We start from the raw sequence: 23948 nt of genomic DNA, 5'->3' as shown, positions 1-23948 counted from the left end.
TGTTGTAGAATAAATTCTTAATTTCTAACAGTGGAGCTGACTTTTGGACGTTACGATACAATATGTCTAAATCATTTCACCAAGAAAGATATTTCTAGGCAAATTTTCACCATAACCCAATGGATCCCTGAGTTATAACTCAATGCACACCCGCTCACATGGATCTTTAAACCTAAATTACACCTATTGGATCAGAGTTTAGCTTAATCAAATAAGACCTTACATAAACAACTCTGCAGAACAACCTGCGTCTAATATCTGGAGCTAAAATGTTACAGCGTCTACAGAAATGCAGAGATGTCATAGATAAACAATTTTCTTATTCCCTCTGGAAATAACAGTCTGAGATCGAAGACAAAGTTTGAGGAGATAAAGGAAGCAATGCACTGAAGAGACCATTTTATTTCTCTAGGTAAGAACTATGATTCAAGATATGGCTAAGCAGTGACAGGAGATGATCAATCCCAAGCAGTGGCCTGAAGACACTTCAAGATAAATACACAGTTTCATGAGAAATGCTTACTAGACTGGAATTTAAAAGCTATAAAAATAGAGCCAGTATAAACAGCATGGTGGTAATATATAGAAGACAGAATAAGGAGAAAAGTGCACTGATATTATTGAAAACACAAATAAAATGAAAGTCATACTTGTAGCAAGTCGCACATAAATGTTTGCAAAATGTTTGTTAAACTGTGCAACTCAAAAATTAACAAAGAGTTGATTTATTTACATATATTATTTCAAAAACTGAAACTCATTTATGAAACTCAAAGTGCTGATTTTTATGAGTTACAACATTTAATTTCCCTTTGGGATCAACTAAGTATTTTTTAATTGAATTTTCCAGCTATCCAGAGAACTAAAGAGCCCCATTACCTGCTTTAATAACCATCATGCGTTTGACCAACAAACTTCTCTGACCAAAACCCCCAAACAAGTCTAAGGAGGATTATCGAGAAGATGATGAGACATCAGAGCCAACAAAAGCAGGGAAGCTGGTTGCCGCTATGAAAGCAGCCTGTGGTCGCTCAACAGTTCTCAGACCCACAGGCTCTATGCTACACTGCTTTGATTAGTATGTCATGCAAAAGGAGTCCTGACCAAGTGCATATATGGTACAATGCATGGACGTATAAACCTTATTTTGCTTTGTCCTATGTCAATTTTTTTGACGAAATTAAGAAAATAAATGCATGAATATACCAGTCTGTAATGATTCTGTCCAATTAGAAGTTTCAGTTCAGTTAACTTTCCTTGTTATTCTAATTTAGATGTATGTATACATGGACTATTGACTAAAAGACAATATTTTGTAATTGCGGAGGTTTTGTAAATCTTCTTTTTCTCTAATTAAAGGGTAAAAAAGAAAATCCACCATTAGCCAGTATCAATGGCCACTTTTTACAGCCTATTGTGTTGCCATCTTCACCAAATCCATTTTCAAAATGCTTCATATTTGGATTGAGCCATTTCCATTGCATTTGCAATGGGCCACATTACTTCAACAATGTGGCTAAAGGGAAAGTGGTGCGATTACAAATCGAGGATTAGCAAAGCCAAAGCTAAATTACTACTCTGCAGACAAATAAAACCAAAGGGGAACAAAACACTTTACTCTATAATTATTTAAAACTAAGAATGACACATCAACACATGAAAATGTCTGAATTTTGATAAAGCCACACTCTTAAAATTTCTGAACGTACTAAAAATCAACAAGCAGAGAAAAGAAGAGCTTCACTAGATTAGTATAAATTGCAGTTAGCCTGTGACTGACCCTTGGTCTGCTGAGCTGAGAATTTGTGGACTCTCTTGGCGATTTTACCTCTTTGCTGCAGCAGGTAATTTACAAGCTGTCTGCTGCAGAATGTCTGGGGCCAGACCTGGGATTAGACTGTGACCAGCAACAGAGACTATGGATCACCATAAATCTTTACTGATTGAATGCAAATTGGAAAAGTACACTCTGTGTTGTCAGTATACATCATGAGAATGAAACTCGCATGGCACACACAAGAACAGAGAAAGCATGCCGATTCTAAGACTATGCTAGCCCCTTCTCACTCGTGTTTCTGTTATCGAAGTGTTTATATGAGGAGAAGGCCATCTGCCAAAATTTATAGGCTACACAGAGGATAACACTTTTGTATTATAAATCTCAATTACGCAGCATTATTTGTTTACCAGGCAACTTGGAAGAAATCCTCATAAGGTTCCCTGCAGAGTAGGGTCATAAATTCTTAATCAACTGCAGTGCAGACCTTTGTACAGCAATGACCTAAATCCTGCAGCTCATTTCTACACTACACTCATTTCTTTAAAATTTAATATGGCTCCATTGCACATATTTAACAGTCTTAAAAAAAAAAAAAAAGTCCAAACCACACCATGTCCACCTGCACATTTATGGAGAAGACAATATTTGAAAACCATAACACTACATGGCAGTGTTATAAAAAAAAAGGGAAAGGTGGAGTGAGATGTAGTTCTATCAGTCTGGGACCATCTGCCAATGTGTTTTATATGAGGAGCAAACCCTCACAGACCCTTCAGGCCAGAGGCACAGAACGCAAGTGATTAATATGCCTAGGTTAATGAACAGTCCCAGCATTGCCTTTGCTCCTCTGACTCTGTCAGTCTGTGAACACCCTAGCAGAGTACTGCTGCTGCTGCTTGACTATGCTGACCCTTACCACGTGTGCCATGCTTTGGTGCATATGGATTGGTGACATCTCCTGTTTTGCTAGGAGGTATGGCCCTAAATATAAACCACCAGTATTAAAAACAAAAAAAAGAAGAAAGAAAGAAAAATCTGCCACCTGGCAATTATGCTGCTAATTAAAAGGCGAAACACTCTTAATGGATTCATCTCTCAAGAGGGTTGTACCGCTCTCCACGAAAAATGCACTGCCCCCTTCTTTCCACCTCTCCAATCTGAAGCCTTTTCTTTCCCTCTACCCCGATGACAGTCTCCAGGCGTCTTCGTTGACATGTCGGAGGGGCTAAGAATCACCTGGTGCGCTAGTGTTTTGGTCTTTGCCAAGATAGAAAGGCTAAGAGGGACAGCAGGATGGGTTCAGAGGCTGAAGGGGTCCTTACTCTTGGCTGCAACATCTGTTCCAACAGCCAAAGCTCCTCATTTATTTATACATTGAGTGCTTCAAACCCCCAAAACTTTTAAAAGGATGTCTGTATACACACACATCAACTGCAGATATGCATAAAAGACAGAAACAAGTTTCTACAAATAGCAGAGGATAAAAGGGTAAATACTCCTCTAAATCTGATACATCTATGCATATGTGCCTACAGAGAACCAACGCCAGTCAGCAGAAGCTTCTCGTGCAGGCATGCACAGACCAACATACACAACTGCACAGTTGCCCATCTGTTTTCTTTGGGGGATAACACTGTTTTCATTAAAGCGAATATGCATCTTCAAAAGCTGCAGCGAGGCATATAAAAAAAGTGACTTTCCAGGGCAGCTTATTCCCCATTCAGATGATTCAAATGCAATTAGGTCAGCACAGGTAGGACTGCTACTTTGTGATAGACGTGATTCTCTAATATTAAAGATCTGAGGGCACCTTAAATAAAATATCAGACGTGCTGGGTTCTAGGAGGCCAGCAGCTCATTATGTCTGACAATGAGGGAGCGAACTCGGCTGAAGCCTTAAAAGCAGATGTTTCCAGTTAGTGAAGGAATCACTGAATATAATAGTTGGGCTCCAACTAGAAACCAGTCAGGAGGAAAAGACTTAACCTTTCATGAAGCAGCTACAGAGATAATAAGCGCCACTGCTTCTTGCAAGTTTCTCCATAAACAAAAGTAAAGTCAATCTGTTAAGTAACCCTGACACATAAAATGCAGATATAATCAGAGAAAAAGTGTGCACCTTTTTACATGTCTGTGGTTTTGTGTGCATGTATTTTACAGTCTTTTACATCATTAGGAGGAAATCCTCAGTCGTCACGCTTTGCCTGTGCAAAGTTGATTCAGTACATTGTGGTTTGCAGAAAATCTGTGCCCAGCTCTTTAAAGCTTCATCACATATGAACCTATTCTGGACTTTGAACTATTCATTGTAGTACATTGACTTTTCTCTTTTTCAGCCATTAGGTTGTAGATTTGATGCTACATTTTGGGCCACTACATCACCCAATTTGTGCAAATCTTTAGCTGCCAGTCTTTAATTTATAGATGACTGAAAAGTGATTAAAGTCTGTGGTTTCAAAACAACCCCAAATCATCACTGTCCACCACCATGCTTGACAGCTGGAATGAGATTTGGTGCTGTGCTTGGATTTCATCCACCCAAAAGGTTATCGATTCAGATGCGACTCAGCAAATCCTGGATGCACCAATATATTTTCCTTTTTTTTTAAAGCCTTTTTCCTTCAACCCATCACAACAGTTTTTTTACTCCTCGTTCTACTGTCATGGACTGCAACAAGCGAGGACTCTCGAGTATGAGATTAAGCTTTTGTAGTTCTGTCATTTGAGACTGGCACGGTGTGACCTTGAGGTGAATTTGCTGGGATGTCCACTCCTGGGAAGATTGACAACCGTCTAAAATGTTTTACAGCTGTGAATAATCTCTCTCACGGTAGGATGATTGACTTCAAGACATCTGGAAATAGAATTAGAACCCTTGCTCGATTGATGGGCAGCGACAACAGCGTCTCTAAGGTCGTTGGTAATGCATTTTCGACCCGCCTTTGTGCAAATACACAACAACATGAACTAAAGCAGAAATTGCAGAAAGTCCCGTTTTTCTAGCAGTAGCTACACCTGCTGATGATTTCTTAATCAAGTACATCTGATTAGCAGCACTGCCTTTCTATTTTTTCTTCTTAAATCCTACTGAAGCAGCAGGAGTCTCATCTTCTACAGATAATTTCCATTTTGTCTATCTTGGCCTAAACCGTGAGGAATCGGCCGTTTTCCCAACGCCCAGATAAAAACGCTTTTAGGACATGGCGATTTCTATTGTGTCCCGATAAGAGCAATCCTAAAATTGAAAGAAGTTTTACCGTTTTACCATGGCAGTACCTTTTCCACAATAGACAGCCTTCATGCTATTAGTTTTTTGCCAACATGTCATCTGTTGTCAACAAATCAGAGTAAGAGAGAGCGACGGAGCCAACTGTTGTTATCCAAGCCGAAATCTGTGACATCTGAAGACTGTGTCCTTTCAGAGGCAACAGCGTTCTTGAACAAAAGTGGTTTTTAGAAAAACCCACAGCTGGTACAATCTCGACCACAGAGGCAAACAACATCCTCCCAACAGAGAAGCTCTGTTGCAAATGTGTTTTGTGGCAAACTAAAGTTTTTCATGTTTTTAGTAATAAAATATATGCATACTGCAGACCCAGATGCAATACTTTGTCCATAAGTTGAAAGATATATCAACTATCCAACAGTTTAACGCAAATTCAATTAGTTGAATACATATGCTCCATGTCAAGAACTGCAGTTTCTGAGGTAAGTTACGGATGTTATAAATTCAGAGGATTTACAAAAACAGTAAATGTAAGACGTGTAAACCTCAAATAAATCTCAAGTACTAGCATGCACACAACACTTAGCTTCTTCCTGTTAATTTCAATCTTTGCTGCCCAACTATTAAGGCAACACTACGAACAAATGTATGTAATTTGTTACAGCTGGGAGCAATTTAAATATCTTATAACAGCTAAAATCATGAGTAGACTTCTTTATTTTAGATGAATTGAAAATGCCAGCAATTATCTATGTAGATTTAGAAGAACTTAGAGCAGACAAATGCAGGCAGCACTTAAAGCTTCAAAAAGAGTATTCAAACTCAGCTTTATAAAAAATAAAAAAGCCTCAAAAACCACAATTTCGGAACAAAACATGTTCAAAATAAGGGACAAAAGAATAAAATGGAAAAAAAATACTATACCCAGAAGCACATCCATACCTTTCAGAAATAAAATAGTTGAGACTGAACATATCTTACTGCAGGAGTTTACAGGGGTTGGTTGCACAAAGGTGTAGCTTACGTCACCCCCTCGCCTTTATGGGTTTATTTTCACTTACAAGGTCAGCGATGCTGCGTCCCAGTTTGTCCATTTTGGTTCCCGCTTCTGCAATTTTCTTGGCAGCTTTGATGACATCAGATGTATTTTTCAGTGGCCCCTTCCCCCTGAAGATAGAAGATGGAAACATCAGTCAACATTTTTCCTCTACTGTAGTCAGTGTAATGCAGCAGTAAAATCTCTGTAATGGAGCCCCTGCTTCTTTAACAGAGTTGTTTTCCCTCTGAAGCAGTAGCATATTGTAAACTCTGGGGATTGTGCAGGTAAAAGCTTGAGATATAAAAATGCATAACAACTGAGCACAATGATTACACATATTAAACATGAATGCACCCTTGGTAACACAATGTCCAGAGAAAACTATCAAAAATGCTAGACCATAAACATTTTCAAGGTTACACAAGTAACTAAATGCAATTTAAAAATTTAAAAATGTGGATTAAAAAAAAAAAAAAAGTTTATCTGTGTATTTATTTTTGTTAAATGACCCGTTACAATCATACAATGTCAATCCTTGCCCCTATTGACACTCAAAGTCCATCCCAACATAGGTCAACCCAGCTCTGACCTGACCCACTGTAAAAGCTCGTCAGCTATTTGCCTTTTTCGGCACCCCTCAAGGGACTTTGGGACACAGTTGGCAAGAGAGACAAATTGGATTCAAAGCTGTTCTCTCCAGGCTAAAAAAAAAAAAAAAAAAAAAAAAAAAGAGCCGTCCAACCCAGAACAGATGGAATTTTGTTTTCTGTTCTCTCACTTCCTCTATCCTTTCCTCCCGTCTCCAAACCTTCCTTCTCTTGTTCTCCCTCTGCTGCTCTGATGTTGAACAAGCCAGCGTCCTAGTGGGAAAGGCCATGCGTCAGAGCACATACTGGAAGTTCTCCAGGGACGAGACAACCCCTGGAGACCGAGCTGAAAGCATTGTGATGCTTTGGAAAAAGGGGGGAAAAAAACGCATACAGGCAAAAAGGCAGCTGATAGCACACCATTGTGGTTTATTCTCAAAAAAAAGTACAACGTAAAGGAAAAGTCACAACTGATTTATATCTGACCAGTAGTGTCCCCTTTTCTTTAAATATTTATATATAACCAGTGGCTTATTCGTAGGAATTTGTTTCTACCTAGCCAGGAAAATAAACAGGTCGCAAAAACAAGACAAACTCTTTACAGGTGATACGTTTCAGAATGTGTAGATAAGAGCAAAGTATTATTAGAGCTCCTCCAGATGTGTGTAAACAAAGCACTTCGGAGAAATGTGAAATGTGGCTGCTGGACATGTTACATGTACCCAAGACAACAAAATGTCTTATTCATGAACGCTGCCATGCAGCCACAAGCATTGCTGAAGTCGACATGAACTCCTCACTCTCTGAAAATTTGTCAGGAGAGGTCAATTACCACATACATCAACCTTGGTGGAGCTTCACACCATCTCAAGGTTCAAAGGACAATAATTCGGGCATAGGCTGAATTCACTGGCTACTGACCTTCCCTGCGAAGGCATAATGTATGGACAGATTAGCTGGCTATCTGTGTGCTCCCTAAGACACATTTTGTTTGTGGGTCTGGGTGGAAACAATAGAAATGCGTCTTAAACACTGAACTCTAAGTTTTACCCTCAAGTAGGAACTTCACTGCAAAGTAACAAATGGACAGCTGCGTATCAGTTGCAGGAAGTTTGTGAAGATCTTGATTGTATTTTGGCTAAAGTCAAGACCGAATCAGAATTGAAACGCTGGTGGAGGGGCAGTACTTTATGGATTTACTTTGGACATACGGTGAAGATCTGTGGTAGTGTAGTAGTGTAAGCATTGTTGTGACGGCATCCTTTTAATCCATGTAGTTTCTCCTTTTTACTTCATTACCTTTTGGTTAATAACACTGTATTCAGCCTGGGAGCTTAGACTTTGAGAAACATACATGTTGAAGATTTAAACAGCCTTTCCATGAAAATTCAGTGACTAAAGGGTGACACAAAGATGGGTTGAACATTTTTGAATATAGAAGTGACCTTATGTAAAATGTAGAATATATGTTATATCACATGTATATCTATATATCAAATATTTACCTAAAAATCATAACATTCTAATTTCCAAAACTCAAGAATGAAAATGTTTTAAATGTTGTGAAATAATCAGACTGTAATGGAAAAACAGGGGGTGAATTTCCTTTTCTCCTCAAAAAGTGAATAAACACAGAAGTCTTTATCTCCAAAATTTGCTTAAAGTTTCCATTAGGTTTGGTTGGACTACAGTAATTTATAGTGTTATCACTGTTAGAGAATTATTGTTGTAGTTTTCCTGGTAAAGAATAAAGGAAAACTGGTTTTAATTACAATGGTAAAACCTCACTTCTACATGCTGTGTTGTTGAGCTGCAGGAGTTACACTCTCAGTGTCAAACAAAATGACTTCACAGTGGAAACACATTATAAGAGGTTCCAAACGTAATACAATTTATGTAGAGGTCCAGCAGAAAACTTTGTTGCTCAAATTGTCAGAAAACATAGCCTAAAATTGCTATTAAAGTGGAAAAAAAATGAAATCCTTGGAAAATGTGCTGCACTGTAAAACAAATAAAAAAGGCAATATATGGTACAAATTCTGATAGCGGGTTGGTGTTCAAGCACACCTCTGAAAATTAAGTTTTCTCCACTTCATTTGGATGAGACAGGCAAAAAAAAAGGTCCTGCAGCTAAATATTGTAAATAAAACCATGAAGAGAGAACTTTTTGACAGCTCCGTGATTTATCCAGGCTATTATCGGTGCTGAACTGCTGATTAGATGTCAAAATAATCAGGACTACGGAGGAGGATGAGTTTAATAATGTGAGTACAGCACATGAGGCTTGCGCTGGGTGCTGAAAGTAATACCTGTTTTGGATCAGCCTGTCCAACTTAATAAACTCATCGTAAAATCAGATTTTTTTAATTTATTTATCTTCAGTGGAGATGCATTCTGTTATCATAGACAAAAATGTTCTACAGTATGCAAAATTAATAAATCCTAAATCATGTGTATTTGAATTTTCTTTTTTGAATTCTTAGGGGTTGCTTTGAACAGAGGCTTTACAATGTGGGAGAGGCTGTATTCATGCAGTAGTAAAAAAAAAATGTCAAGGCAATCAATAACCTCATATCTGAATTCATCCAACCATTTAGTAGTAAAAGGTTGCAATACTTTTATCCTTACTCCTTTGAAAGATCGAGCAGCAAATAAAATCTGCCGGGTTCTGTGAAACCTTTCGGGTCACTGGCTGTTAACATTTCAAACTGCTCTGCCATGTTTCACTATTTTACATATTTAGTCAGTGCGACAGGCTCTTTGACCCATTCAGAAGATGAGGATAAAGAGACGACATTACATCATTACCAATGTGACTCACACTTCTGCAACAAAATGTCCAGAGTGATTCACTCACATTTCTAAAAGCAGAGTCATACAAACACATTCAGTGAAAAATGCATTTAAGCCACTTTCATGCATTCTTCATGTGAACCTAACAGTAGTTTCTAGTAAAGATGCATAATATATCAAATTGCAATTGTCATCGCGATATTCGTGTGTGTAACACTGCATCTGCACAGGAGCGCTTGGATGCTATTTTTAGCTGGATGCTATTCTTCAAGTGCCTTTACACTGGTGGACAATCACTGCCCTTGATAGAGAAACTTGATTTATACTTTTAGTGGCTGAGATGCTGAAGCTTCTAGAGAGCAGAGGGAACATTTTGTAAAGGTAAGAAACAGAAAATGTGAGTTAATCATATTGTCATAATGACAATATAGTCATCACAATTTTCAGCATTTGTAACGCGGTAACATATGTTAAATAATTTCAAGATATAAATGCCACCAAGCATCCAATATGCAGCGGCTTCTAAAAATGTTCAGTCCTTGAACATTTCACCGTTTGTTCCACATTATGAAGTCGAATGAAAATGAAATGCAGTTCTCCAAAAGTACTCACAAAAATCTGAAAATTGTACTCAGGCCCCTTTACTCTGATGTCTCTAAATAAAATGTATGGAAACGTCTTCTTCCAGGAATCACTTAATTAGCAAATTGAGACCAGCTGTGTGTACTCTAATTCTAATTTCAACCCAAGCTGTTCTGTGAAAGAAAATTAGTGAGAAAATATTATCTTTAAAACTGAAGGATACAACATATAGAAGGGAGTAATTGTGGAGGAATTTAAAGCAGGTTTAGGTTACAAAACCTAAACCTGAGACTATCGAAGTTGAGTTCAAACCATCCAAAAATAGAAAAATCATGGAAAACTCCAAAGGTAACGAAACAGACAAACTGACAAAGACAAAGGGATGCAGTGAGAGAAGCCGTCAAGAGACTAGTGGTAACACTGGAGGAACTACTGACATTAACTACTAGTTGTCAACATAACTAGTAGCCTGCATTCAACTAATCTAGTCTTTAAAAACAAGCAGCAAGAAGAAAGCTCTTACTAACAGAAACCATAAAAAAGTATTATCTAAAGTTGCCTACAGTCATGTAGAGGGCAAAGAGAATGTTAGCAAGACAAAGTAGTGCATTTTGGTCTCCAGTTGTGAAAATGTCTTCTCTTTCACATAACAGTCTCATAAAATACACTTAGGTTTGTGATTCTAACAAAACCAAATGTGAGAAATTTCGCCACTGTTATCCACTCACTGTATTACCCGCTAAACCAAATCATCAAGGCCTTTTAGAACAGATGCATAAAACCAGTCAACTGCATAATGAATATCCAACTGTTGGAATATGAACTCTGGTGCAGCGCTTATTACACAACAAAAGATATCTCTCTACAAAAATAATAGAAGTAAAACGGAGGCAAAATAACTATCTGCAAATCATATAAAAAATAAAAAAAGTCGTGACAAGGGCATGTTTGACTCCCAATGACAACTGGTAGCTAGTGTGTGCTGACAATGTGACAGAAGCAAGCTGGGTGAATCCTGTAGCGCACGGAGACACTGCCAGCTCAAATTCAGCACAGCTGACTGGTGGGCTCTTTGCACTACGGATAGACAGCGACCCAAAACGTATATATACAAAAACAGATAGAGGAAAAATACTCAGCAGTGGCTAAGGCACCTATTCTCAACTAGTGTGGGCGACAATGTTGTGAGGTAGACAAAAGTAAAGGCAGAAAGCCCCAAGAAGTCACTAAAGACAAGAAACAAACTGGTAGAGTAATAAGATAAGGGTAAACTCATCTTTAATGATGCGTGGAGGTACCAACACTTACACAATTAATGCCTACAAAGGGCTGGAAATAAAACCTTAGATTAAAAATACATGTTAATCCTAAAACTGAAACCTGATTACTTATCCCATTTTTACATTTCGAATTAGTAATTATGGGCGACAACCCAATCGAGTAACGCAGAGAAAACAAAGACAAACAACAAAGAAATATATCTGTCAACACATTAGTGTGAATTTGGCCTTCAGCAGCTCTTTGGAGGAAGACTGTCCATTTAATTTTTCTTCCCACTGCACACACATTGCAGCTTATTTATGTAACAGGGGGCAGCCAGATTGGATGCTCTGCTTATGGTTCTGCATATTAAGATTAAGAGAGGATGGAAAAATAATAAAGAAGAAATCCTCGCTACCCCACTGCTTAAGTAAAAGGGAGAGCTGTACAGCACGAACAGCAAAGTTAAACTCCATATGAAGCATTGTTCAAATATGAACAAATGTTGGTGAACAACCGTAGGCTTACTGAGGGACTGTATTTGACACAGACTTAACTTAAGCTTGTGGTATCTGTCTTTGAGACGATGACATGTTGACTGAATAGGAAAGAAACTATAGAAGTATTAATGTGAGTGACTTCATATGAAAATGTTTGGATTTAAAATGGAAAAGGACAAAAAAAAAACCTGACAATCTGATCAGAGATATTTTTTAAAATGTGCTGTGACATTTTTAGTTCATCTATTATTGTTCCATCTCACCTGGTGAAGTCTGTCATCTCCATCATGATCATGCACATCTGCTTAGCCAGCACAATGATGTCATTGCCGCTGTCATCCCATTTGGACACCTCAGCATCCAGCTTGCTCTTCTCCTCCTGGAAGCTAGCCACCTGCTCTGCAATCTTTGCCTTCTGCTCCTGAGGCAACTGAGCCATGATGGCCTGCAGAAAGGGATCGGAAGAAGTTTACCGGGTTAGACTTCGACCTGGTATTGCTTTGCAAATAATACATGCAGTGTTTTGTGCAGAAAAAGGTGTAGGGGGCAAAGGGTCCTGCTAAAGACTGGATTTGATCCATAAGCACAGCTTATTCTTTGATTATGATTATTTGATTAGCAGTCCCCGACATCTACTGCAAATTAGCTCACAAACACCTCTATACATCCTTTTGGAGTAGACAGATAAAAGGCAGCTCCCAAACAGCTAATCAGACATTGAGTCAATGATCCTGTCAGGCAGAGGTAGGCAGACACTTAAGAGAAGGAAATCGAATATCATCGCAAGAGTTTTTATTCTATTGCTGGTAAAATGGCTCTGTCTCTCTGGAGCCAGGTAAGATTGAATAAAGCAACTTAGGCGGTGCAAAAATGAAAAGTTCTCTCCAAACAAAACAGTCAGATAATCTTTGGTGATCAAAACAAATTGCTTGAATCGGTACCAATGGATCATTCTGCCCCAATGGATTTCTAAGATTAAGTTATAGCTCTCTTCTTTAAATTATTAATGCTATTGGCTTCCAAATGTACAGCTGCGGTGGAATTTAAAGTGAATTAAAGTAGACTGCAGAGCACCCGCATTCAGCTTGGCAATGCTGGTAAATCTAGTGCAGTACAGGCGTGATTACTAGACACAAAGGGACACGGGCATAAACATCAGATCAATGCTTCAGTAGGTTTGTACGGTACTATACAGATTAGATTCTTAAATTATTTTTATTAAAATATTTATTAAAATACGCCACCAAAATAACTATGACTCCCTGAGAGTCTGTAACTATCAAATCGGGTAGTATAAACATAGATTTATGAGCAGCAACAAAAGGACAAATGAGATCCAAATCTGTGGCAGAGCTCCACAAGAGAAGTTTCTGCAAATCTTTTGGTCACATTAGCCACCGTGGTACCAAGCCAACTGTGAACCACCCATTAGCAGTAAGTATGGGGGTGGGGTGTTTGATGGAGCAATAATTTCTAAGACAGACTTAGCATAAAAAGTTTGTTATAAATCATCATACATCCAACCTTTAAAAAAAATAAATAATACTTTATCAGGTTTTGTAAAAATCTGTGATTTGTTTTCCTTCAGTGTTGTAAGACTTCGAATATAATTCAAATTGGAGTTTATTATTGAACTAAGTAACTGAAACATGACAAACTTGTAGGTCAATATTCAACCAAATTTAAATCCATCTATGTTTTAAACGTTTTGTTCCCTCATCTATCAGTAAGGCAGCTTTTAATAAGGAAACTACAGCAATTCTTTCACTTGAGATTAATGTGTTATTAATTAATGTGTAAGGTCAACTTACACTTTAAAAATTGTAAAACCTTGATTTTATATACATGAATTGAAGATTTAAGGATGCAGACATCCTGTACTGCACCTTTAATGCCTCATGAAAATAATGACTTGCAAAAGTATTCATACCCCTTGACCTTGACAGAATTAAGAGCTAAGAAATTAGTTACCTAAAGCTCAGGTAGGATAATCTGTTGACACAACAACTAATTGACAGGATTTTCTAAAAGAAAGTCATCATGGAGGCATTCCCCAAAAGACTAGAAGCTATAACTGCACCAAAAGGGTCTCAGGTGGGATGCCACGTTTAGACTATATACAATATATATATATATATATATTTTTTTCCCCCCTCTTCCCTGAAAAATTAGACACCATTTTGTGTTTGTTACATAAAAATAACATGTATTGAAACTGTGGTTGTAATGTGACCAAAAGTGGCAATTTTCAAGAGATGTGATACTTGAAGGCCCTTCATAAACATCTTAGGCAAGAGAAGAAAACAGTTGGACTTACACGTGCACTCTGGCCGGCAATGAGCTGGTCGTCCTCCGTCTGCACACTGGTCTTGCTGCGGGAATCGAAATCTTCAGTTTCAAAGTCAGAGTCATCCAGCTCTTCTGGAGTCTTTAATGATATAAAGCAGAACATGGTAAGAAACAGCGGTTTGTAATTAAGAGAAGTACATAAAATAACACTGGCACGCTCCAGCATTGTGAGGTCTATTAAATAATAAACCTGTTTATTATCTGTGAAAAATGCCTTGGAGCTGCCAGCCTGGGCAGCATCAGATAAATGTCTTGCTTCCCTATAGCCCACCACATACACTGTAAACTCCAAATGAATTTGTAAATCAAGTGTAGTGTGCTGCCTATGCATTTTAGTGGGAAAATGAAGGTAAGACGAAGGCAAGAAACATATTGGAGCAAACACTTTTGAGGCCCATCTGTCGTTGCCATCTGAAGGGAGAAAAAAAAGAAAGAAAAAGATTTGTGAAGCGTGAATTGAGTTTTTGTGGAATTGTGCTACTTCATTCCTGATCCTTCACCTCGTCTCCTGCCATGAATACAAAACCAGCCAGGAGCGGCATTTTGTTCGTAAATAATATTCAAAAGGAATTTGAGCTCAATAGGTTACGCTTAAGGCAAAACATAACATTGACGAACAAGGGAAAGTATTTGTTGGAGATGTGGCGCGGGGTGAGGGGAGATGATGTGGGCAGATAAGGTGCATTATCGCACTTGTGCCTCTATTTGTGCTTATCCAACTGTCTCAGTCCTCCCTACTGTAATGGATTTGGAGCCCTCGTGTCTAAAAATAGCAAAGAGTCTCTGAACAACCTTATAGCCCTTTATGAAATTGTAGAGATTGTCTTGTTCTCGAGGGAATATGGGTATAGTTTCAAATACAAAGCAGTGGCGACTCTCAGGCATGTCTGAGTCCAGACAATGCTGTTCATCTGGGCACGCATTCCATCCTCAGTGGCCTGCAACGCTGATAAGCTGTGAATGTGGGCGGCTTAGAAATGATAAAGTGTGGCGGGTACTTTACTACAGAGTCACAACAATAACCTGCTGTTGGATTATATTAACAAAGCACGTTGAAATTGATATTTTTCCAGTTAATTTACATTTAACATTAGTCTTCTATTGTAAAATCTCCTAATCACATTTAATAGCAGCCTACGTCTTCATTGCAATGCTCCTTTTCATCTTAAAAATCACCTGTGAGGCACGCAAGACCAGACGCTGTGTAAAGAACAGTCATTAAGAAAAGAAAGAAAGGGATTTCAAATGGCAGTATTGTGACAAAGTCAGAAATCAGGCCAGTGCTGCATCTCTTTGTGCTGTTGTCGATATGAATAACTCAGTTCAACAGAGTTATTTTTCTTCTTGTGACATCGTACTCATAGCCTCGGTGAGCTGTACGGATTTTTATTTTAGGACATAGCCAGTTAAATCACCTTGGGCTGCGATGCGCCGCACAAATCACGAGGTAACGACAACGGCTGCCCTCTGCATCTAGCTGTCAGCAGCTGGCTGACTTCAAGTCAGTTTCATGTCTACAAGGCATATTCTCAGATGTCACTGTAGGTGGGAAGTGGGTTCCATCTGGCTTTCATATATCCAAGGGATGTCCAACAGACTGTCTGTGAACCACTTAGAGGTTAAAAACACATCTATTGCAAAAAAAAAAAAAAAAAAAAAAAACTACCCACATGCTTGTCTGTTTTGATTTAAGCATGTGAGGGGCTTACAAGAGACTGAGTTTGTCCAAAGTAGTGGGCATACCCTCTAGAGAAGTTTAAGCTGATTTGTAAAATTTCATACATCTTTGTACACCTAAATATGGCTTGTTTTACATGTCCCTGAATGTCAGTCTGGCTTTGCAACTAATGTGTTTCAAATAAGAACAATCTGTGCTGTACAGTATGTTGCAAATGCATAATTAATTTCAATTTCAGTGACTGCAACATTATCACCGTTTAGAATATTTGTTCAGAATATGTTTTGGCTATTATACTTTAAGGATGAGGATTTTGCATACCAATATTATAACCAGTCTGTTATAACACACTACACTAAACAGAAATATTTACATCTGAAAAGAGAGCACTCAATATGCTGAATTTCTAAGGTGTTCGAAGTACATCCACCAAGAAAATAAGAATTTATCTGAACGGATGTAAAATTTACAATACTATGCTGTTTCTACAATTGTGCAGCTGATGTTAGTAAATATGTTATACTTTAAATCTGAATAAAGGAAGAGTTAAGAATGGAAAAAAAGGGAATGGACAAAATAAGTCTGAATGATGTAAGATTATAGAAGAGCGGAAGGATGAACAGATGGACGGACAAAAAGAGAAAATGGATGAATGGTGGACGTGTGGTTGAAAGGCAGAGGAGAAAAGCTGGATGGTTGGTGGAGTAAAATGATGAATGAATGACGAGAAAAGAGGGAGAAACAGCAGGGAAAATTAAGAAAATGGTCAACAAATGGAGATAAAGCCTGGACAGAAGTATCCACAGACAGCTTTTAGAGAATGAGATAACTAAATCACTAAATATTCCAAAACCCCATTTTATTTTTCAATGCTTATTCAAACCTGAAAAATCCCTAAATCCCACACTGCTCAAAAACCCTGGAAAGTTAGTGTTAGAAATACTGCATTAAGCAATATTGAAACATTGGAGCTCAGCCTTCCGATGTTCTGGTGAAATCCTGGTTCACTCAGGGGAACTGGAGATTTTAGATAATGGAGGAGGTTCGAGTTGTCTCATCACGCCGTCCCAAGCTGGCAGTTAATGGCAAAATGAATCAGTTGGATAAATTATGAGTTAGCAAGCGTTTCCCCAGTAATCCCTCTGTCAGTTTTAACACACATGCACATTCACACACCCCCGCTGATCCTCCATGTAGTGTTTAGCCAAGCCCATAAAGCCAGTGTTAATAGCTTAATCTGGATGACAAGAGAGGAGCTGGGGCTGATAGGAACGGAGTGCGGTTCCCATGCGCTGCAGTACAGCAAAGGAATGCTAATTAAAATGTCCATCTTAAATCAGATGCTCATTATAATGCAAATGCAAATACATAATAGGCCAGCTTTCATTTGCCTTTTGTTCATGTCTGAGCAGCATAATTGATGAAAACCAATAAACTGTTTTAGAGCTTAAATGACAGCAAAGAAAACGCCACGTGGACAAATGAAGCCAATTCAAAAGATCCAAGTGCTGCTGGTTAAGTTCAGCAAAATGCATCCAACCTGCACAACTTGCATCATTTAGTACATAATAAGGTTCTGAATTACACATAGTCATCATGTAAAACATATAAAACGTGGCAGTCTTAAGTAGTCACACCAGTTCCCCTATAACTATCCATTTCACTTTTTAGGGCTGCATAGAGCTTTGTAGTCAGCTCATTGTCAGTCAGTAAAGTAATGCTTCAATGGCTCCCCACTACCATCTGTCTCAGTTATGGTTCTGCTCGGGCAAAAGCCATTAACCCACACACATCTAAAGGCTGTTGCTAAACCAGATTGCATGCCTGGTCAATTAGGTCGCCTCTTTCGTCAGAAAAGTTCATTTCTGGCTTCTGAAAACTGCACACAAAGTTTCTCCTGTAGGGCTAAAAATAGCACAAGGCATTAAAGAAACTCCACAAAATACACAAGATCGTGTATTACAGTAAATATTGCGAATAAATCAAGTTATTTTAACTCCTGACAAAAAATGTAAGGTCTTCCGATTAATTCAATTTATTATATGGGAAAAAAATATATAAAATTATACAACCACAACAAAATGAGGAGAAACTTTAATTTGCATTTCTAAGGTTAATAAGCTACAGGGGTTTATTTATACTGATTGATCTGCAATTAAGTTGGTGCCTGCAGCCCTATAAACACACTGAAATAGGCTGATTAGGAAGACATATTGATGAGACAAAGAGCTGTCAGAAGGAATATATAATCCCCTTTTAAGACTGCAATTTAAAAGAGAGACCAAAGGGAAAGACTAAAAAGGAAACGTAAATAGAGTTAGGAAGTAATGAAGAGAAAAGCAATGTTCAAAAACAGGAAGCAATAGTCGTGACAAAACTAAACTAATACGTAAAACTATAAGCTGGATAAAATAGGATTTAAATAAAGTAAGGTCACGTCTAAATCATCACTAGCAATATAAGAGAAGTAACATTATAGCGGGTGTAAAATAAAGTCAGTAATGGATGACAGCATGGTAGTAATATTTACTGATGAATCAATATGTACAGAGCAATAAGATGACATCAAAACCTATATTAGAGAAAGGACCAAGGTTTTGAATCCCTCTTTTTTTAATTTATCATTTTATTTTTCAGCTGGAACATTACATTATTTTCTGTAATAACCTACAAAAGAAATGTGAAAAAGAAAGCCAGAAATAAAAGTGCTTACTACATATTTCAAGGAACTTTTAAATTTTGAATAAAAGCCAGAGGCATGACAATGTAAGCAAGTCCTTGCATTGGCAGAAAGACGAAAAAGAAAGAAGCAAAAGTAAAAAAAATAAAAATAATAAAAAACTGTGCAACTTACTCTGATCATAAGAACAGCCTTGCGTATGTCGCGGATGCCGTCATAAACCAGACGTGATGCATCAATGAACTCATTCTCATCTACAGGTTGTGAACCTGCACTCAAGGCCTCCACTGCAGACTCTACTTGTTCTGTGAAGCGTGGCATGACTGAGGCAAGGAGGGGAAGGAGGAAAGAAGAATGGACTGTCAATGAACATGTTTTCCACCACCAAAATAACTCTTCGATTGTTCAATTGTTAAAAAAAAAAAAAAAATCAAATATGCTGCATAATCCAGAAGTCTAATAAAAACACAGAACAAAAAAAAACCAATAGGCAGGGATTCATAATGTTTCTTAAATTAGATTTTTATCTCAGATCAAAAATCTAACATTATGATGAAAATGTCAACTGACATAAAATCTGAATAACTTGAAGATTTGATAACTATATTCAGAGAGTTGAATTTTTCAGTTTACTGCCCTAGAAGGCTGCATTCAAAATACATGAGACTGCTTAACGGAAAAGATCTAATCTTGCATTAGGAGTTTTTTCAACAGAAGACTTCACAAAGCTGCCCCAGCAGGCATGCATTTTGCCCCGGTGACAATTTAAAAACTGCTCTTGGGGCCTTTTTTCCTCACAGCGATTTGCATTGCTTCAAATTCAGTTTTTAGGATTTAGCTGCTTCTTCATGGCAGGAGCTTGGATGTGAGGATGCAAATGTAGAGGAGGGGTGAGAGCAGCAGCGTCAACAAAGAGGATTTTGTTTTGAGCTTACAAATCACTTACAGCCTGCAGGCTTCAGTATACAGAAGAATCAGATTTTCAGTGTTCTTAACTTTAAAGGAAAATCTTATTAATTTACATTAACTTAGAAGTCTAATGCCAGCAACATTTAATTGCCTCGAAATAAAATGCCAACTTGATGAATTTTGTTGCTGCAACAATTTTTTTTTCTTTTTAGTAATGTGCTGATGTAATCCATCTTTAGCTTTCTGCCTGTCGACTGGAAATAGTTATGAAGTGAAATATGGTAATTAAATCATGTTCTCATTTAAATTTAACACTCACATCTAATCAACTGCAATTGTTATTGGATGAATTAATCTCTATAAAGAGAGAAAAACACCCAATACTGAGAAAGCATTTTAAAAATCATGAAAAGTAACCTCAATGTATGCAACTTGAACACAACGCTCGAGTGTAGTGAGAATAAAAAAACTCAACACCTTGCTTCGGCTTATTTGAAGTCCTCAGAAGAAAATCTGTCTGCATTTTATGACTGTTAATGGGCCCACCCTCAAGGGGGACAAGCCATTTCCAAATCTGACAACCGAAAAATCTTTGTCACATTAGCTTGCTAGTGATGGAAGCTAACAGATACATGCTGGCTGACTAATGATATACCACATTATTTGGACAAAATGACTTCTATGATCCAACTTGTGCTAAGTTATTCAATTCTCTCTGACAACTGAATAGCAACTTCTGTACAGATGGTGAGTCACAGGATGAATTACCCAATGTGGGAAGACTGAGCAGTGGGATGACTGGAAAAAATGAATACACTTTCCCACATAAGGAAATCTTTGTTTGAAAGTCAGTTCTAGATAGTGTTTAATCTTGCAATACACTGAAATTAAGTGAAAGATAGTCCGATGAAGCTCTGCATCGGAACTGAAAAGCATCAAAAAGATAGCAACTGAAAAAAAAGTTCAAATTTTTGTGTCATGTATGTCCCTCTTAAAGGGATATTTGACCTTTTCCATCACTTTAACCCTATCTAACTTAGGACGTAAATTTCTTCTAAATTTAAGCAGAAAGTAAACTACAGATCTGTTAAGATCTAATATTTTTTTTGTATTCATTAAGTTAATAAAGGAATTAGTTTAAAAAAAGAAAGAAATATAAAGCAAAAATAGATAAAATTCTAGTTTGTTACCTTTCTTTAAGACATCAACACATTTCTTATTTTACTGTGATACCTGAGTCAGTGAGCAGCTTGGTAGCCTCCAGAACCTTTTCTGTGTAGACTCCGGGTTCATAGTTGTCCATTTCAGAGGTGACAACATGGACAACCCTGGCAGCCCGGCCTCGAATAGCCCCAGCTGTGCGATCCAAACCATCAACATCTTTCTCTTGAAGGGCAATGACGCACTTATTCACGTCCTCCAGGATGTGGTTCTCTGAGAACATGCAGATATGAGAATATGTTTTATTTCCAATGTTACTACATTGAGATGATTCAAAAATATGCATTGATGAGATGAGAAGATAGAAATGAAACGTTTTATTGTGGCATAATGACGCTTATTGAAAAGGGTAAAAGACTAATTATTTGACTGCTTATCAATGGGACGCCTGTAAAATGTAAATGTCCACTGTGTAAATTGCTGCCTGTCCTTGGGTGGAGGTGAGTGAAATCACTCTACTTAATGCTTAATGAGAAGGCTCACAGGGCAAGCCTGACAAACCATTTGTGTGCCCTGGCGGCGCAGGATGTCGATGTTAGGTGTAGTTCTAATGATGCTTCAGATTCAGCCCAATAAGACCTGGCTCACATTTTCCAGAGAAAACAAAATATTTACACATCTTCTGATGTATTCTTCATTTTGTCCAATTTTGATACAAAGTGAGGTGCACATTTTATTTTATTGTAGTAGAATAAACACATATATTCTAGTAAAAACAACTTTTTAACCATTCAGAACTGCATTTTTCCCTTTAGTGTCAATATGACAGTAATTATCACTTACCAGACACAGACAGGAAGTCGTCAATCGATGTTATGTCATCAACAGCGTCTGTGAGGACACGAACTTGCTTTTCCCACTGATCCTTGAACACGTCCATATTGTCTTGGGCCACCTTACTGTTGGGCTTGGCAGCAAGGGCTAGTGCTGCATTAATCACCTGTAATCGCCAAATTACAACCATTAAAGCCCAATTACACTATAGCCCTCAGCCACAACATTAGCATACGCTAATTGCACAAAGTCCTCCCCCCGCAATGTTCAGATTCTATCAAGAGGCAAATTCATCCCTCAGAGTGATGAGGGGTTTCAAGGACAGAGGGGACCTGAACTATGAGCAGCAGGTTTTGAAAGATGGGACAGTATATCTGTGGATTTAAGCTCAAAAAGTCCAGTGGCACCAGACTGAGTACAGGTTAAATGTCTCATATGAATAAATAATGAAACAGTGATTAGCATGGCAAGGTGAAAAAACAATTGCTGGAAAAATAGCTTGTGTTGTTTACAGTAATGTGTTTATGTATTCTATGAGTTTTTAAATATAGCCCTTTTTTTTTTAACATAATATGTTAAGTTTACAATCTACAGATTCAAGTATTTTTGAAGGACAGAAGCTAATCAAAGGAATGAGAATCTTATGGCATAAAAACAATCAAATTCAGACTCCAGAAGTGGCCCAGTTATTCTGGGATACAATAGATATAGATGTAAATTATTTTTAGTGAAATGCTAGGGAAGGGAACAGAGTGATGTGTTTTCTTCAGCTTTATGAAGGGCTGCCCCTCTCTCACATGTTGCTACACTGTCAGCTGCTCAAATAGACAGTCATGGGGTAAAAACTTAAGTAGATGCACATATCACTCTTATAAAGGTAACATTTTAGACAAGCTATGAATGGCATGTCTGTAAAACAGCCAACAGCAGATAGCTCAACTAAGCAACCAACTTTGTTAAGCTTGTATTTTACAATGAGCAATAAGTTTGTGCTAAAGTTACTTGAGCTACTGCTTAAGGCTATAAAATCAAAAACATTCATTGCAACAATTACAACAATTATAACTTGATAATGTAGCAGCAATATGCATTGTTTCAGTTTAATTAAAATATCTAAGATTAAGAAATTTTATTAAATGTTTATACAAAATCGCTTATTTTTAAGCAACGTTATCCTACTGTGAGAACCTCATACATCACACATATAAAAACCAATGTACCCATCATTTCCATCAAACTGAACACAGAAATGGAAAATCTGATATTTATACTGCCCTCAAAAAAATCCATTTGAAACATGCAATGCAAGTACACCAAGAGAAATGGTGTAAGCTGTAAGAGATGAGCACAATCACTGCATTGGATAAATGATAACTACAAAACACCTCGTTACCTGGGGGCACAGAGCTTCCAGTTGAGAGGCTGCCATGCGGACCAGCTTCACTCCCTCTTCATTGTTGGAAATGGAGCATGCCAGGTTGGCCACCTAAATAGAGAGAACAAATAAATCTATTTTTAAGCAGAAAACAGCCACTGGCATAGAAACGTTATAAAGGAGGGGAAAAAGGAACACAGATGCATAATTAAACTAAAAATTTGTATTTTAGCTTGTTTTATTCTTATTGATCAGAAGTAGAATGGCTCTGCCAAGCAACTAATCCCTGAGGAATACAAGCTCAATGTTGCAGATTAAGTCATAAAGCTGCTAAAATGATGCAGTGTGATGACAGAGAGGGCAACTGGAAAAGTAGAACGACAAAAGCTACATTGTTGATTGGATAGATAAGGCCGCTATTTATTTCCCAAAAAACAGTAGTACATTTCACTTAATGCAAATCAAAGTAGTAGCTGATTACTCAAGAATATAGTTATTCTGAGTGACTAAATAAACAGGCAGCCAGATTGCTATCACCCTCCTGGAGAGGCAAACAGTCCACACTTTGAAAAGAACTCAGCAGCAGCATAAGAACTGCAGAGCAAAGCTGAACAAACCTCGTCTCTACCTGTTAACATTTCCACATTCAGAGGAAATCTTCCCATTCTGGACCCACAAATGAAGCTTCCTTTCAATTATATCTAATAAAACTAGCATCCTCTGAAGGAGAACTACATATCTATGCATATTTATTTGAATTTAGGTCAGGGAGTTTAAGATTCCTATTTGTTGGTTTGGGTGTGCTGGCAACACTGCTGAAACAGAATGCCTGGGATATGAGGAACTGTGCCAAAATGGGATTATCCAATGGACAGAAAATGTGCTGAAACATAATCACTTTCAAATACAAAAAAACCCCCAAACCAAACAAAAAAAAAGAAACAAAAAAAACCAAATCATGACATGACTGCACCAAAGCCGGAATTATTTTCAGTCAATTTCCTTGCTCTCATCAGGGTCACACAATATAGAGAACCAAAAAAAAAAAAACCAATCAGGTTTGTGAGAGAAAAACAAAAATCATTTCTTAATCAAAAACGTTTTGATTAGATACAACTTTAAGAAGTGATACAAATCTAAAGCTGTATTAAAATAACTGTGTAACTGAAAGGATGAACAGTATTGTGGCAGGTAG

General features: G+C 37.7%; 1 protein-coding gene across 1 annotated transcript in view; it reads right to left on the bottom strand.

Annotated features, from left to right (window-relative positions):
• ctnna1 (catenin alpha 1) overlaps positions 1–23948 on the bottom strand; it is a 73311-nt gene that overhangs the window by 10815 nt on the left and 38548 nt on the right. The window contains exons 10-16 of the mRNA XM_005795408.3: positions 22772–22864; positions 21388–21544; positions 20617–20817; positions 18649–18797; positions 14085–14195; positions 12031–12212; positions 6068–6173 (exon numbers count right to left, since the gene is read on the bottom strand). Of these exons, the coding sequence (XP_005795465.1) occupies positions 6068–6173; positions 12031–12212; positions 14085–14195; positions 18649–18797; positions 20617–20817; positions 21388–21544; positions 22772–22864 (999 nt within the window). The remainder of the gene's footprint in view (positions 1–6067; positions 6174–12030; positions 12213–14084; positions 14196–18648; positions 18798–20616; positions 20818–21387; positions 21545–22771; positions 22865–23948) is intronic.

Source organism: Xiphophorus maculatus, chromosome 23, assembly GCF_002775205.1.
Source record: "Xiphophorus maculatus strain JP 163 A chromosome 23, X_maculatus-5.0-male, whole genome shotgun sequence".
NCBI lineage: Eukaryota > Metazoa > Chordata > Actinopteri > Cyprinodontiformes > Poeciliidae > Xiphophorus > Xiphophorus maculatus.
This window is presented reverse-complemented; position numbering and strand designations above follow the sequence as displayed.